Here is an 11,546-nt window from a genome sequence, read left to right as displayed (position 1 = left end):
CTTCCCCGACGGGAACAAGCGGGAACGGCGCCGGGGCACGGGGTGGGCTACGGATGGGAGAACCCCTGGGCGATGAAGGCAGCGGTGGTGGCTGCGAGGAAGTGGAGGAGTACGGGGAAGCCGGAGAAAACGGGACCGCAGCCGGAAGACGGACAGGAGAAGTACCAGGGGGGGGGGAGGGGTTGCCCCCAGAGGAGCTGGCAAGGCACTGGGCCGCGAAAGTTGCAGGGGAGGGGCATAGGGATCCGCCGGGGGAGGGATGGGCTCGTTCACGAGCTGGAGATGCTGGCGGGACCGGCGGTACACCGTGCCGTCATGGTTGACCAGGTACGAACGGGGGGAGCCAGCAGAACCGATGACCACTGCCAGTCTGGAGCGGCCGGAAATGGACCTCATGCGGACGACCTGTCCGGGAAGAAGAGGGCGGAGGACACGGCAGGACTCGTCGTGGGAGCGCTTCTGAATGCCCTGTCTGTGGGCAATGCGTTCCCGGACTAAGGCAGGTTTAAGTGCAGAGGGAGACAGGGACTGTTGGGACACCGGGACCGTGGGCCGCGTGACACGGGACATGAGACGCTGAGCCGGGGATCCCAGGACATGATCGCGGGGGATGTTGCGGAGGTTTAGCAGGGCCAGGTAAATGTCGGAGCGGGACAGGCGGCAACGTTCCAACAGTCCCTTAGCGCTGCGGACCGCGCGCTCGGCAAGGCCGTTGCTCTGCGGGTACTCCGGGCTGCTGGTGTAGTGCCGAAAATTCCACTGTTCAGCAAAAGCACGGAATTCGGCGCTGGTGAACTGGCTGCCGTTGTCCGATTGCATGCTGGCTGGGGTCCCGAAAGTTGCAAAGTGGCGGCGTAGCTTCTCGATGACCGCGGATGAAGATAGGGAGTGGAGCTGGTCAACTTCAAACCAGCTCGAGTAAGAGTCAACTAGCACCAGAAAGTGCTTCCCGTGCCATTCGAAAATGTCGGTTGCCAGCGCGGACCAGGGCAGGTGAGGGGCTGGCTGCTGCAGGAGCGGCTGCCGCTGTTGCTGTGGAGCGAGGCTGTTGCAGGTAGGGCACGCGGAGACTCTATCCCGGAAATAGCGAGGCATGTCAGGCCAGAAGAACTGACTCTGAGCGATGGAAAGGGTCGCTTCGGCCCCGGGATGGCCACGATGAGCAGTTTCAAAATATTGTTCTTGTAGTGCTGCGGGCACCACCACCTTGTGCCCCTTCACAATCACACCCTCACGCAGCACCAACTCGTCACGAACCAGGAAGTAAGGCACCGCTGCGGCCGGCAGGGAAGAACGGCGACCTGGCCAGCCCCGCTTGATGATTGCGGCCAGCTGTTGTAGCGAAGCGTCAGCTGCCGTGTGCTTGGCCAGGGACTGCAACTGGCTGGAGGGCACGAAATTGACGTTTAGGACTATCAGATCGGACGCCTCGTATGGATGTCGGGTTGTGGATGGGAGGGGCGCCCGAGACAGCGTATCAGCAACAAACATGTCCTTGCCCTTTCGATAAACCACGGTGAAAGTAAAGCGTTGTAGCTGGAGCATCATGCGCTGGAGCCGGGAGGAGGCCACGTGTATCGGCTTGTTGAGGATGGTAACCAGAGGCTGGTGGTCCGTTTCAACAGTGAAGCAAGTGCCCAGGATATAGTCCTTGAATTTGGAGCAGGCAAAAACAACTGCCAGCAGCTCCTTCTCAATCTGGGCATAGCGTTGTTCCGCGTTCGTCATCGTGCGGGATGCATAGGACACCGGTAGTTGCACCCCGTCGTGGACCTGCAGGCAGGCGGCCCCTAGGCCAAACTTCGATGCATCACATGTGAGAACGATTGGGCGCTGTAGGTCAAAGTACTTCAGCGTAGGCATGCTGATCAGCTTAGATTTGAGGGTGTCGAATGCTTTCTGGTGTTGCGGGAACCAGGCCCAGGCAACGTCCTTTTTCACCAGGTCCCTCAGAGGGGCGCTCAGTTCACTCAGGTCGGGGATGAACTTTCCCAGGTAGTTGGCCATGCCCAAGAAGCGCTGTAGGCCAGGCACGTCAGCAGGTGCAGGCATCTCGGATATTGCGGCTGTCTTTTGCGGGTCGGGCTTCAGCCCTGATGCTGTGAAGACGTGTCCCACGTAGGTGACCTCAGGGACCCGGAACCGGCATTTCTTCGGGTTGAGCTTCAGGTTGACCTCTCGGGCCCGCTGTAGCACCTGGCGAAGGTGGTGGTCGTGTTCCGCGACATTCTTCCCGTAAACCAGAATGTCGTCGACAATGATGGCACAAGGGAGCCCAGCAAACAGTTGTTCCATGGTCCTTTGGAACACTTCGCTGGCAGAGTTGATCCCAAACGGCATGCGGAGGAAGCGGTACCTGCCGAAAGGCGTGCTGAAGGTCGTCAGGTGCGAGGATCGCTCGTCCAGAGGTATCTGCCAGAACGAGCTCTTGGCATCGAGAACCGAGAACACAGTGGCAGGGCCGACCTGTGCAGCAACATCCTCCACTGTCCGCATAGGGTAATGCGGGCGCTTGATAGCCAAGTTCAAGTCCTTAGGGTTGATGCAGATCCGTAGTTCACTCTTATCCTTCTTCGCAGCGACGACCATAGTGGAGACCCACTGGGTGGGGACCGTTACTGGCTTCAGGATGCCCGTGGCCACCATCTCGAGAAGAGTGGACTCGACCTTGTCTCTCATGGCGAAGGATATCCGATGCGGGGGACGGACCACCGGCGTGATGTCGGGGTTGAGGGCAATCTTGTAGCTGCAGGGTAATTTCCCCAGCTTCGAGTCAAAACGGTCCGGGTATTCGGCCAGCGGGTTTAGGGTTGCCTCCACCATGTGGACATCGCTGTGGAATCTCACCAATCCGAGGTCCTGGCAGGCCTCCACGCCGAGCAGGGGGACACATTTACCATCTAGCAGAAAGAAGGAAAGGGGCCGAGAGGTCTTCAGCACCTTGCAGTGGAGAGTGGCCCTCCCCACAGGAACAAGTACACCGCCCCCATATGCACGCAAAACAGCACTGTCTGTGGAAACGAGCTCATTATTTCTTATCTTCTTGAATAGGCTTGTTGACATAACATTGGCAGCAGCCCCCGTGTCCACCTTAGCAGAGAAGGCCATGCCATTCACCGTGACTCGGACGGTTGGGTCTCTTATCAGAGCAGGTGCACCTCTCAGTGAAAACACACTCATTTCGCTCTTGGAAGAGCCAGAGTCAGACAGGGGGAGTTCATCATGCTGGAGATGAGAACCAGACGCGGTATCATCACGTGTCAAGTATCGAGAGGGTTGCTGCCGTGGCCGTGCAGGGTTCCCACGGGAACGGCAGGCCGCCGAAAAGTGGTTGGGCTTATTGCAGAGATTGCAGGTTTTCCCCAACGCCGGGCAGACATTAAAACGATGCGAAGTAAAGTTGCAGTTCGGACAGCGTTGGAGTACACACATATCATCTACAGATAGTGCTAGTGTACGCTGGTCGGTACAGACTGGATGGGCTGAAGGGCCGTTTCCTCAGCAGGGACTGGAGCGCAAGGGAGAAAACTAGATCATGAGGTTCTGGATTCGAACAGCGAACACAAACACATACTTCTCCCAGCAGAAGCAATCAGGCTTGGTTTAAACGAATGTTGCCATGTCCCAGAGAGCTCCGACAGAGAAAAGTCATGGATCAAGGAAAGTCTAACCAAGATCACACGGAGACTCACCTGGCAAAGTAATCCCACTTATCGACATCAATCCCAGTCCGCTTATTGGCAACGATTTCATACAGAAAGCCTTTCTCCCGGGGACGGCCTTTGTACGGCCACTGGAAAGATGAGAGAGAGCAGACTTAGTGATAGACACAAGACACAAGAAACGGACGATGCTAGCTGACAGAAACGGATTGTGGAAGCTTCAGTACAACAAAGGTTCAGATAGCTGTACAGCACAAGGATCTTTGTACATCAATTGACAAGCAGCACAAGGTTCTTGATAGGCATTCTTTTAATTTAAAGGAATAAATAGCACGCAGTTTTTATTAGAAGTTAATGTTTTTGTCAAACATATTGTGAATGGCAATAAGGAATTAGAGAGTGCGCAAGATTTCAATTGATCAATATGCAGGAAGGAACAGCAGATGTCGGTTTACACCAAAGATAGACACAAATTGCTGTAGAAACTCAGCGGGACAGGTGGCATCTTTGGAGAGAAGGAATGGGTGACATTTTCAGGTCGAGACAGGATTTTAGAGCATTACGGTGACAGGGACTGTGCTGTTCTCCTTGTTTAGGTTTCGGTTTAGAGATAGGGCACAGAAACAGGCCCTTCGGTCCACCGAGTCCAGCGATCTCCGCATATGAATACTATCCTACACAGATTAGGGACAATTTACATTTATTCCAAGCCAATTAACCTACAAAATGTACGTCTTTGGAGTGTGGGAGGAAACCGAAGATCTCAGAGAAAACCCATTTGGTCATGGGGAGAACGTACAAACACCGTACAGACAAGCACCTGTAGTCGGGAACGAACCTGGGTCTCTGGCTCTGAAAGTGCTGCAAGGCAGCAACTCTACGGCTGTGCCACCTGTGTGCACAAGTGCATAAAGTGTGTCTGGACAACGACATAAACCAAGAGAGACTCTCAGTCTGATGAAGGGTCTCAACTCGAAGTGTCACCAATTCCTTTTCTCCAGAGGTGCTGCCTGACCCGCTGAGAGACTCCAGCATTTTGTGTCTATCCTCTTTCCTTGTTCCTTGGGTCCATGGCATCACTTGCCACTGAGCCCTTGGGATCGACCCCCACTCTGTCACCTTTTGTTGGCGGACCTTGGATCTGTTCCTTTATGAACTTCAGGTCTTCAGGTAACACCAAGCCATAGCTCAGCAGCACTGCTTCCAGCCCGTTGGAGGTGATCAGGTGCTCAAACATGGTTAGCGAAGCATCTTCATGCTATGTCAATAATAATTCAGAAGAGAGAGCGAGATATTACTCTGGGCAAACAAACAACAAATTAAATTAAAAGCTTTGTTTAGTTTAGTTTAGACATACAACGCAGAAACAGGCCCTTCTGCCCACCGAGTCCATGCCGACCAGCGATCACCCCCATACACTAGCACTATCCTACGTACTAGGGACTATTTACAATCTTTACCGAAGCCAATTGACCTGCATCTATGGAGTGTGGGAGGAAACCGCAGCACTGGGGAAAACCCACGTGGTCACGGGGAGAACGAACAAATTCCGTACAGACAGCACCCATAGTCAGGATCAAACCCGGGTCTCTGGCGTTGTAAGGCAGCGACACTACCGCTGCGCCACCGTGCTTTGTGTAGGAAGGAACTGCAGATGCTGGCTTACATTGAAGATAGATACGAAATGCTGGAGTAACTCAGTGGGTCAGGCAGCTTCTCTGGAGAAAAGGAATAGATGATGTTTCAGGTCGAGGCCCTTCTTCAAGGCCATAAAAAGTCTGATAAAAAGTTATGTTGTTCTTACACATAGGTTTGTTTTGCTCCCTATCCCCATCACCATTAAAAAGGCCTGTGGATTTAGCCTTCACAGATGCTAACGTTCAATGGTTAGATGGTTGCCCACCTCTTTGCAGAGTGGGGATTTGTGAGAGAGTCTGGAGAAGAATGCAAGGGCTCCATAAAGGAAGACTCTCTGATTTACAGGCTGTTCCCAGAGATACATTCAGGGATTGACGTCAAGTGCTGCTGGATGGTCATCAACAAATAAAGATGCTCTTTGGTCTGGCTGAACCTTGTTGACCTCCCAGCAGAGCGAGATGTCCGTCGGGGAATGTTGCCGACTGGCCCGCTCCAGACTGCAGGAGTACGTGCTGAGGAACGCACTGAAGCTCGGTGCAGCCAACGCCAAGGCTCTGTGGGGGAGGAGCACAGTCTAGGGTCCTTCCACTGCTGGACATTGAGGGGCAGAGTCCAGTGGGGACATCCCTCAAACAAGGGAAGGGGCATCATCCTAGGGGCCCACATGAGTGGCAAGGATTTATTCACAAAATGCTGGAGTAACTCAGCAGGTCAGGCAGCATCTCGGGAGAGAAGGAATGGGTGACGTTTCGGGTCGAGACCCTTCTTATATAAGGATAGTTAGCAAAACTACCAACTTTAACACTAATGAATGTATAAATGCCAAGAATGTTGGAAGAGTATTCTCACGCTGTTCTGGTTTCGTATATATTTAAAAATTCTGAATAAAAATTATTTTTGGAAATAAAACAAATTTTGTTTTTTCCTTACTTGGTAAAGGTAAAGTATGGTTTGGATCGACCTACTTGAAGGACCTCCTTCAAAGTGTGAAAACAACCTTGCACCAACACCATCTGTCTCCTACCTTCACCCGCATTTTGATTCCAACCTCCAGGTAGCATTACCTTCCATTTCAGATCTTTCCGCGTCAGAGGAATAAATTTTCCATCAAACATATGAGAGAAGGGCCCGTGGCCTGGGGAACAAAAAGTCAGTGTTGAGATGGTAAGACCCTCAGGTCCCTGGCGCTGTGTGGCAGCAGCTCTAGTGCTGCGCCACCGTGCCGCCCATAATGGACAACATCTACAATTCTTGCAATCTCTTGCGGTCTCGGGCAGGGAAGCTGTGAATATAACAAGGTGGCTGCAGTCCCACCAACCTCTACTTTGCCCGGGTGCTGCCTTCAGCCGTGAGGAACCCATGCCCCTACAGGGCCAATCCCTCACCTAGATCGTGGCAGAGTCCGGCGATCTGAACACACAGGATGTCTCGGTGGTTAATCTGAAGTTCCGGTTGCCGACCACACAGAGCTTTGACCAGCTGTCCTGCCAGATGTGCCACACTGTGGGACAAAGACACAACGATAGAATAAAGACACAAGCTTTTATTCAACAGCGACCTTCAAAATGTTGATGACCCCAAATACCCATTGTTGATTCAAGTGAATACCGTTGGCGGTCATAGACTGTGGAGAAAAAATGCCCCCTTTCCAGGGACACCTGTCCACAGATGTTTCCTCGGAAGAGCAGTAGATGGTCGGCTTGGGCAGAACCCTAGATGGCCCGCTTCCTGGACCATGATGCCACCTTGGCCAAGCAAGGAGAAGATCGACAAGGAGATCCCCCCATTTGACTAATTTCCCCCACCTCTCACAAAAAAAAAGTGTTAGTATCTCAGCGGGTCAGGCAGCATCTCTGGAGAATATGGATGTTCATAAGTTATAGGAGCAGAATTAGGCAATTTGGCCCATCAAGTTTTTGTGGATACATGGAGAAAATATTGGAAACAAAAAATCCAACACATTCCAGAATTGCTCGCCCGGTCCTTACCCGATGGAGTGCTCAAAGCGGTTGTGGGAAGCCCCAGGGTAGACGAAGTAGATCCCTCCAAGCTGTTTAATGAAGCGGAGCCTCTGGAACTGCGGGGTGTCGATGATGCGGACGAGCATTGGGTGCACCTCAATGTGGCCATGAATCGGGTCGTTGAACACCTGCAGGGAAGTCAAAGCTCTCTGTTCATAAAGCATAGGAGCAGAATTAGGCCATTCGGCCCATCAGGTCTACTCCACCGTTCAATCATGGCTGATCTATCTTCCCTCTCAAACCCATTCTCCATCCTTTTCCCCATAACCCTTGATACCTGAACACCATCCTATCACCAGCTAGAGAGCGGTCCTGACCTACCATCTACCCCATTGGTGACCTTGGACTGTCTTTAAGTGGACTTTATCCTGCACTAAACGTTATTCCCTTTATCCTGTGTCTGCACACTGAGGACGGCACGATTATAGCCATGTATAGTCTTTCCACTGATGGTTATAGCAGGCAAAAAAAACTTTTCACTGTGCCTTATTAGTTCCCAGCATCTTCAAAGCTTGAATATTCACGAGGTTGATAAGACATCGGAGCAGAATTAGGCCATTTGGCTGATAGAAACATAGAAAATAGGTGCAGGAGTAGGCCATTCGGCCCTTCGAGCCTGCACCGCCATTCAATATGATCATGGCTGATCATCCAACTCAGTAACCCGTACCTGCCTTCTCTCCATACCCCCTGATCCCTTTAGCCACAAGGGCCACATCTAACTCCACCATTCGATCAAGTCTACTCCACCATTCGATCATGGCTGTTCTATTTTCCCTCTCAGCTCCATTCTCCTGCCTCCACCTTCTAACCGATGCCCTTATAAATCAGGAATCTATTAATTTCCACATAATAAATACCCAATGACCTGGCCCCAACCTCCATCTGTGGTAATGAATTCTAACTGCTCTATAAGCTCAAACTGTGGAATTTATTTGAGGTCAACTCATGGAGTATTTTTAAAGTAGAGATCTTGATTAGTGAGGGCGTCAAAAGTTACAGGGAGAAGGTAGAAGAGGTTGAAAGGGGAAAAATAGATCAGCCATGATCAAATGACGGAGCAGACTCTATGGGCCGAATGGCCAAATTCTGCTGCTATGTCATGACTTCCACAGATTCACCACCCTCTGGCTAAAGAAATTCCTCCTCATCTTCATTCTGAAGGTACGTCCTTTTATTCTGAGGCTGTGCCCTCTGGTCTTTGACTCTCCCACTGGTGGAAACATCCTCTCCACATTCACTCAATCTCGGCCTTTCATTATTCGGTAGGTTTCCCATTCGTCCCTCTAAACTCCAGCGAGTACATGTCCAAGGCCATCAAACGCTTGTCCTACATTAACCCAATCATCCCCGGGATCGTTGTTGTAAACCTCCTCTGGACCCTCTCAAACACCAGCACGTCCTTCCTCAGATATGAGGCCCACACTCATGTGACAGTGCCTGAGAGACAATCTACCGACACCAGGAGATGTTTCAATGCCCTGTCACAGGTATCATCTTACCTTCGCATCAATAGGGTTCTGCCAGAGCGTATCAATACAGTTGATCAATTTTAAACGGTCTCCCAGGGGGCTAGATGGAAAATAAAACAGAAATTTATATCCCTGTAAATAACCTATTGCCTCTCTTCTGCCCATTAATTGAAGGGGAGCACAGAAGCGTGGCTGGTTGAGCTGCTGCATCACAGTACCGGAGAACCAGGTTCGATCCTGACCTCGGAAGGTGTCTGTGCTCCATCCGGGTGCTCCGGTTCCCCCCCACATCCCAAAGACGTGCAGGTTTGTAGGTTAATTGCCCCTGGTGTGTTGGGAGTGGATGGGAAAGAGGGATAACATAGAACATGGAAAATAGCAAATATTACTCTGCTATTCAAGAAGAGAGCGAACCAGAAGAGTGAAAACTATAGGCCGGTTAGCCTGGCTTCAGTGGTTGGTAAGATTTTAGAGTCCAGTTTAAAGAATGTGGTTTCTAAGTACATAGAAGCTCATGATAAAAATAGGCTGGTCAGCATGGTTTTGTGAAGGGGTGATCTTGACTGACGAACCAGATGGAATACTTTGAAAAAATAAATAGCAGGATAAACAAAAGAGTCAGTGGATGTGGTTTACCTGGATTTTCAGAAGGCCTTTGATAAGGTGCCGCACATGAGGCTGCTCAAGAAGATGAGAGCCCATGGTATCAGAGGGAAGATGGATAGCAGGTTCGCTGGATGGCAGATGGCAAAGTGTGGCAATAAAGGGTGCCTTTTGCGGTTGGCTGCCAGTGACTAGCGGGGTTCCGCAGGGGTCGGTGCTGGGGCCGCTACTCTTCACACGGTACATCAATGATTTGGATGGGGGAATTGAAGGCTTTGTGCCCCTACTTTCTCGACACTAACTGCCCCTCCACCTATCTTCGTATCATCAGCAAACTAGGCCACAAAGCTTCAATTCCCTCATTCAAATCATTGATATACATCGTGAAAACTAGCGGCCGCAGCACCGACCCCTGCGGAACACTACTAGTCACTGGCAGCCTACCGGAAAAAGACCACTTTATTGCCACTCTTTGCCTTCTGTCATCCGCCCACCATGCTGTCTGTGCTAGTATCTTCCCTCTGATCCCATGGGCTCTCATCTTCTTTAGCAGCCTCACGTGCAGCACCTGATGAAAGGCCTTCTGAAAATCCAGGTATACCACATCAACTGACTCTCATTTGACCATCTTGTTATTTACTCCCTCAAAGAATTCCAACAGTTTTGTCCGGCACGACCTCCCTTTTACAAAGCCTTAATCTAGGTGTTACAAACCTGTTTTATATTCTAGTCCTCTCAAAAGAAATGCTAACATCTTTCCTCCGGTCAGCTCATTGCCGAGACCCTGAGGTGAAGTGCACAAAGTACTCTGCGCATGCAGCAACTCAGAGCTTACCTCACGCCCAGTTGGTCCAAATCGAGATCTGTCAGATAGGGCAGGACTGCCCCGGATAGCTTTTCATCTGGAGAGAGAAAAAATATAGGGAAACAATATTGAAAGCAGCCTTCAATAGAAACTGTGCAGGGTTGCAGTTTGATAGACTTCACAGTCCTCTCCCCAAATAGAACAATCCCAGCCTCTCTGGTCGATACTTGTAACTGTGGTCCCTCAAAATATTCTCATGCATTGTTTCTGGGCCCTGCCAAATGCCTTGAACATTCTCCATACAGGTCCACCACCGATTTTCCATATAACTGATGGTCCGGCACCTCCTTTAATCCGGCCAAAATTTCGAGAGCGCACTTGATATTCCCTGGGCGGCCACAGATGGCGCTCTGAGTGTGACCGCAATCTTTCAGGACGTGTCCCTCCTCCCCGAGAAGTTATTTGTTTACATCTGCAGTTGTTGGTGGAGATCCCTCAGTTTTGTACAATGCTTAGCTTATTTTGCCTGCATTTAACCCCTCGCTACAGCTTCTAAGCAAGGACCAAGTGACGGTCATGGAGTCAAGTGTAAGCACATTACCCTCTCCTAACATAGAAGTAGCGTGATGGGATGGTCGATGGGCCAGCGTGGGCTTGGTGGGCGGAAAGGCCTGCTTCCATGCTATATCTCTAATCTAAACAAATCCCTTGGTCTAGTTAGAAATAAGAGGGATGAGTAGACAAAGTGGACCCATTGGGCCCATTCCTCCTAGAGCGGGGACAGGGAAGGGGAGAGGGTGTGAGTGAGTGAGCCCTGACCCAAAGCCTCTCCTGTATTGTAGCACCCTCAACCCCCCACTCAATCCCCCTTATCCCCGCACCTCCCCCCACTGACCCACTCCATCCCCCCTACCCACCCCCACTTGCCCCTCCCCTGCCCCCACTGCCACTTGCTCCTCCCCCACTTGCCCCTCCCCTACCCCCACTCCCCCCAGCCCTGCCTCCACCCCCATTTCCCCTCCCCACCTCTATTACCCCCTCCCCCTCCCCTCACCCCACCTCCCTCCCCTCCCCCTACCCCCTGCCCACACCCCACTCTCCCCCCCCACCCCCAATCTTACAGCGCCAGAGACCTGGTTCAATCCTGACTACGATTGCTGTCTGTACGGAGTTTGTACCTTCCCCCCGTGACTGTTTGGGTTTTCTCCGAGTGCTCCAGTTTCCTCACTTCAAAGATGGACAGGTTTAGGCTGAAGCGCATGCGTGCGCTGTATCGCTAAACTAAAACATTCATTTCAATATTTCAAAGTAAAAAGGGACCACACCCTGCAATTAACGTACCCAT

The 11,546-nt window shown here is 51.4% G+C and overlaps 1 protein-coding gene across 1 annotated transcript; it reads right to left on the bottom strand.

Moving 5' to 3' along the window:
- Nucleotides 1-3,688: 3,688 nt before the first annotated feature.
- Nucleotides 3,689-11,546, bottom strand: LOC144604589 (deoxynucleoside triphosphate triphosphohydrolase SAMHD1-like). Its single transcript, XM_078419210.1, has 8 exons — nucleotides 11,543-11,546; nucleotides 10,232-10,298; nucleotides 8,824-8,893; nucleotides 7,289-7,449; nucleotides 6,686-6,801; nucleotides 6,365-6,435; nucleotides 4,747-4,920; nucleotides 3,689-3,793 (listed from the first exon to the last, which is right to left on the bottom strand). The coding sequence occupies exons 1-8, from the start codon at nucleotides 11,544-11,546 to the stop codon at nucleotides 3,689-3,691; spliced, it is 768 nt and encodes a 255-aa protein (XP_078275336.1).

This window comes from Rhinoraja longicauda, chromosome 22 (assembly GCF_053455715.1).
Source record: "Rhinoraja longicauda isolate Sanriku21f chromosome 22, sRhiLon1.1, whole genome shotgun sequence".
Classification (NCBI taxonomy): domain Eukaryota; kingdom Metazoa; phylum Chordata; class Chondrichthyes; order Rajiformes; family Arhynchobatidae; genus Rhinoraja; species Rhinoraja longicauda.
The sequence above is the reverse complement of the archived record's forward strand: the minus strand, read 5'-3'. Positions and strand labels throughout refer to the sequence as shown.

What these genes read in the sequence shown, in the direction of transcription:
- LOC144604589 (XM_078419210.1), bottom strand. An exon ending in TTGGACCAACTGGGCGTGAG is followed by an intron (nt 8,894 to 10,231) that starts GTAAGCTCTGAG and finishes TTTTCCATCTAG; the next exon opens with CCCCCTGGGAGACCGTTTAA. An exon ending in GGAAAGATCTGAAATGGAAG is followed by an intron (nt 4,921 to 6,364) that starts GTAATGCTACCT and finishes TTATTGACATAG; the next exon opens with CATGAAGATGCTTCGCTAAC.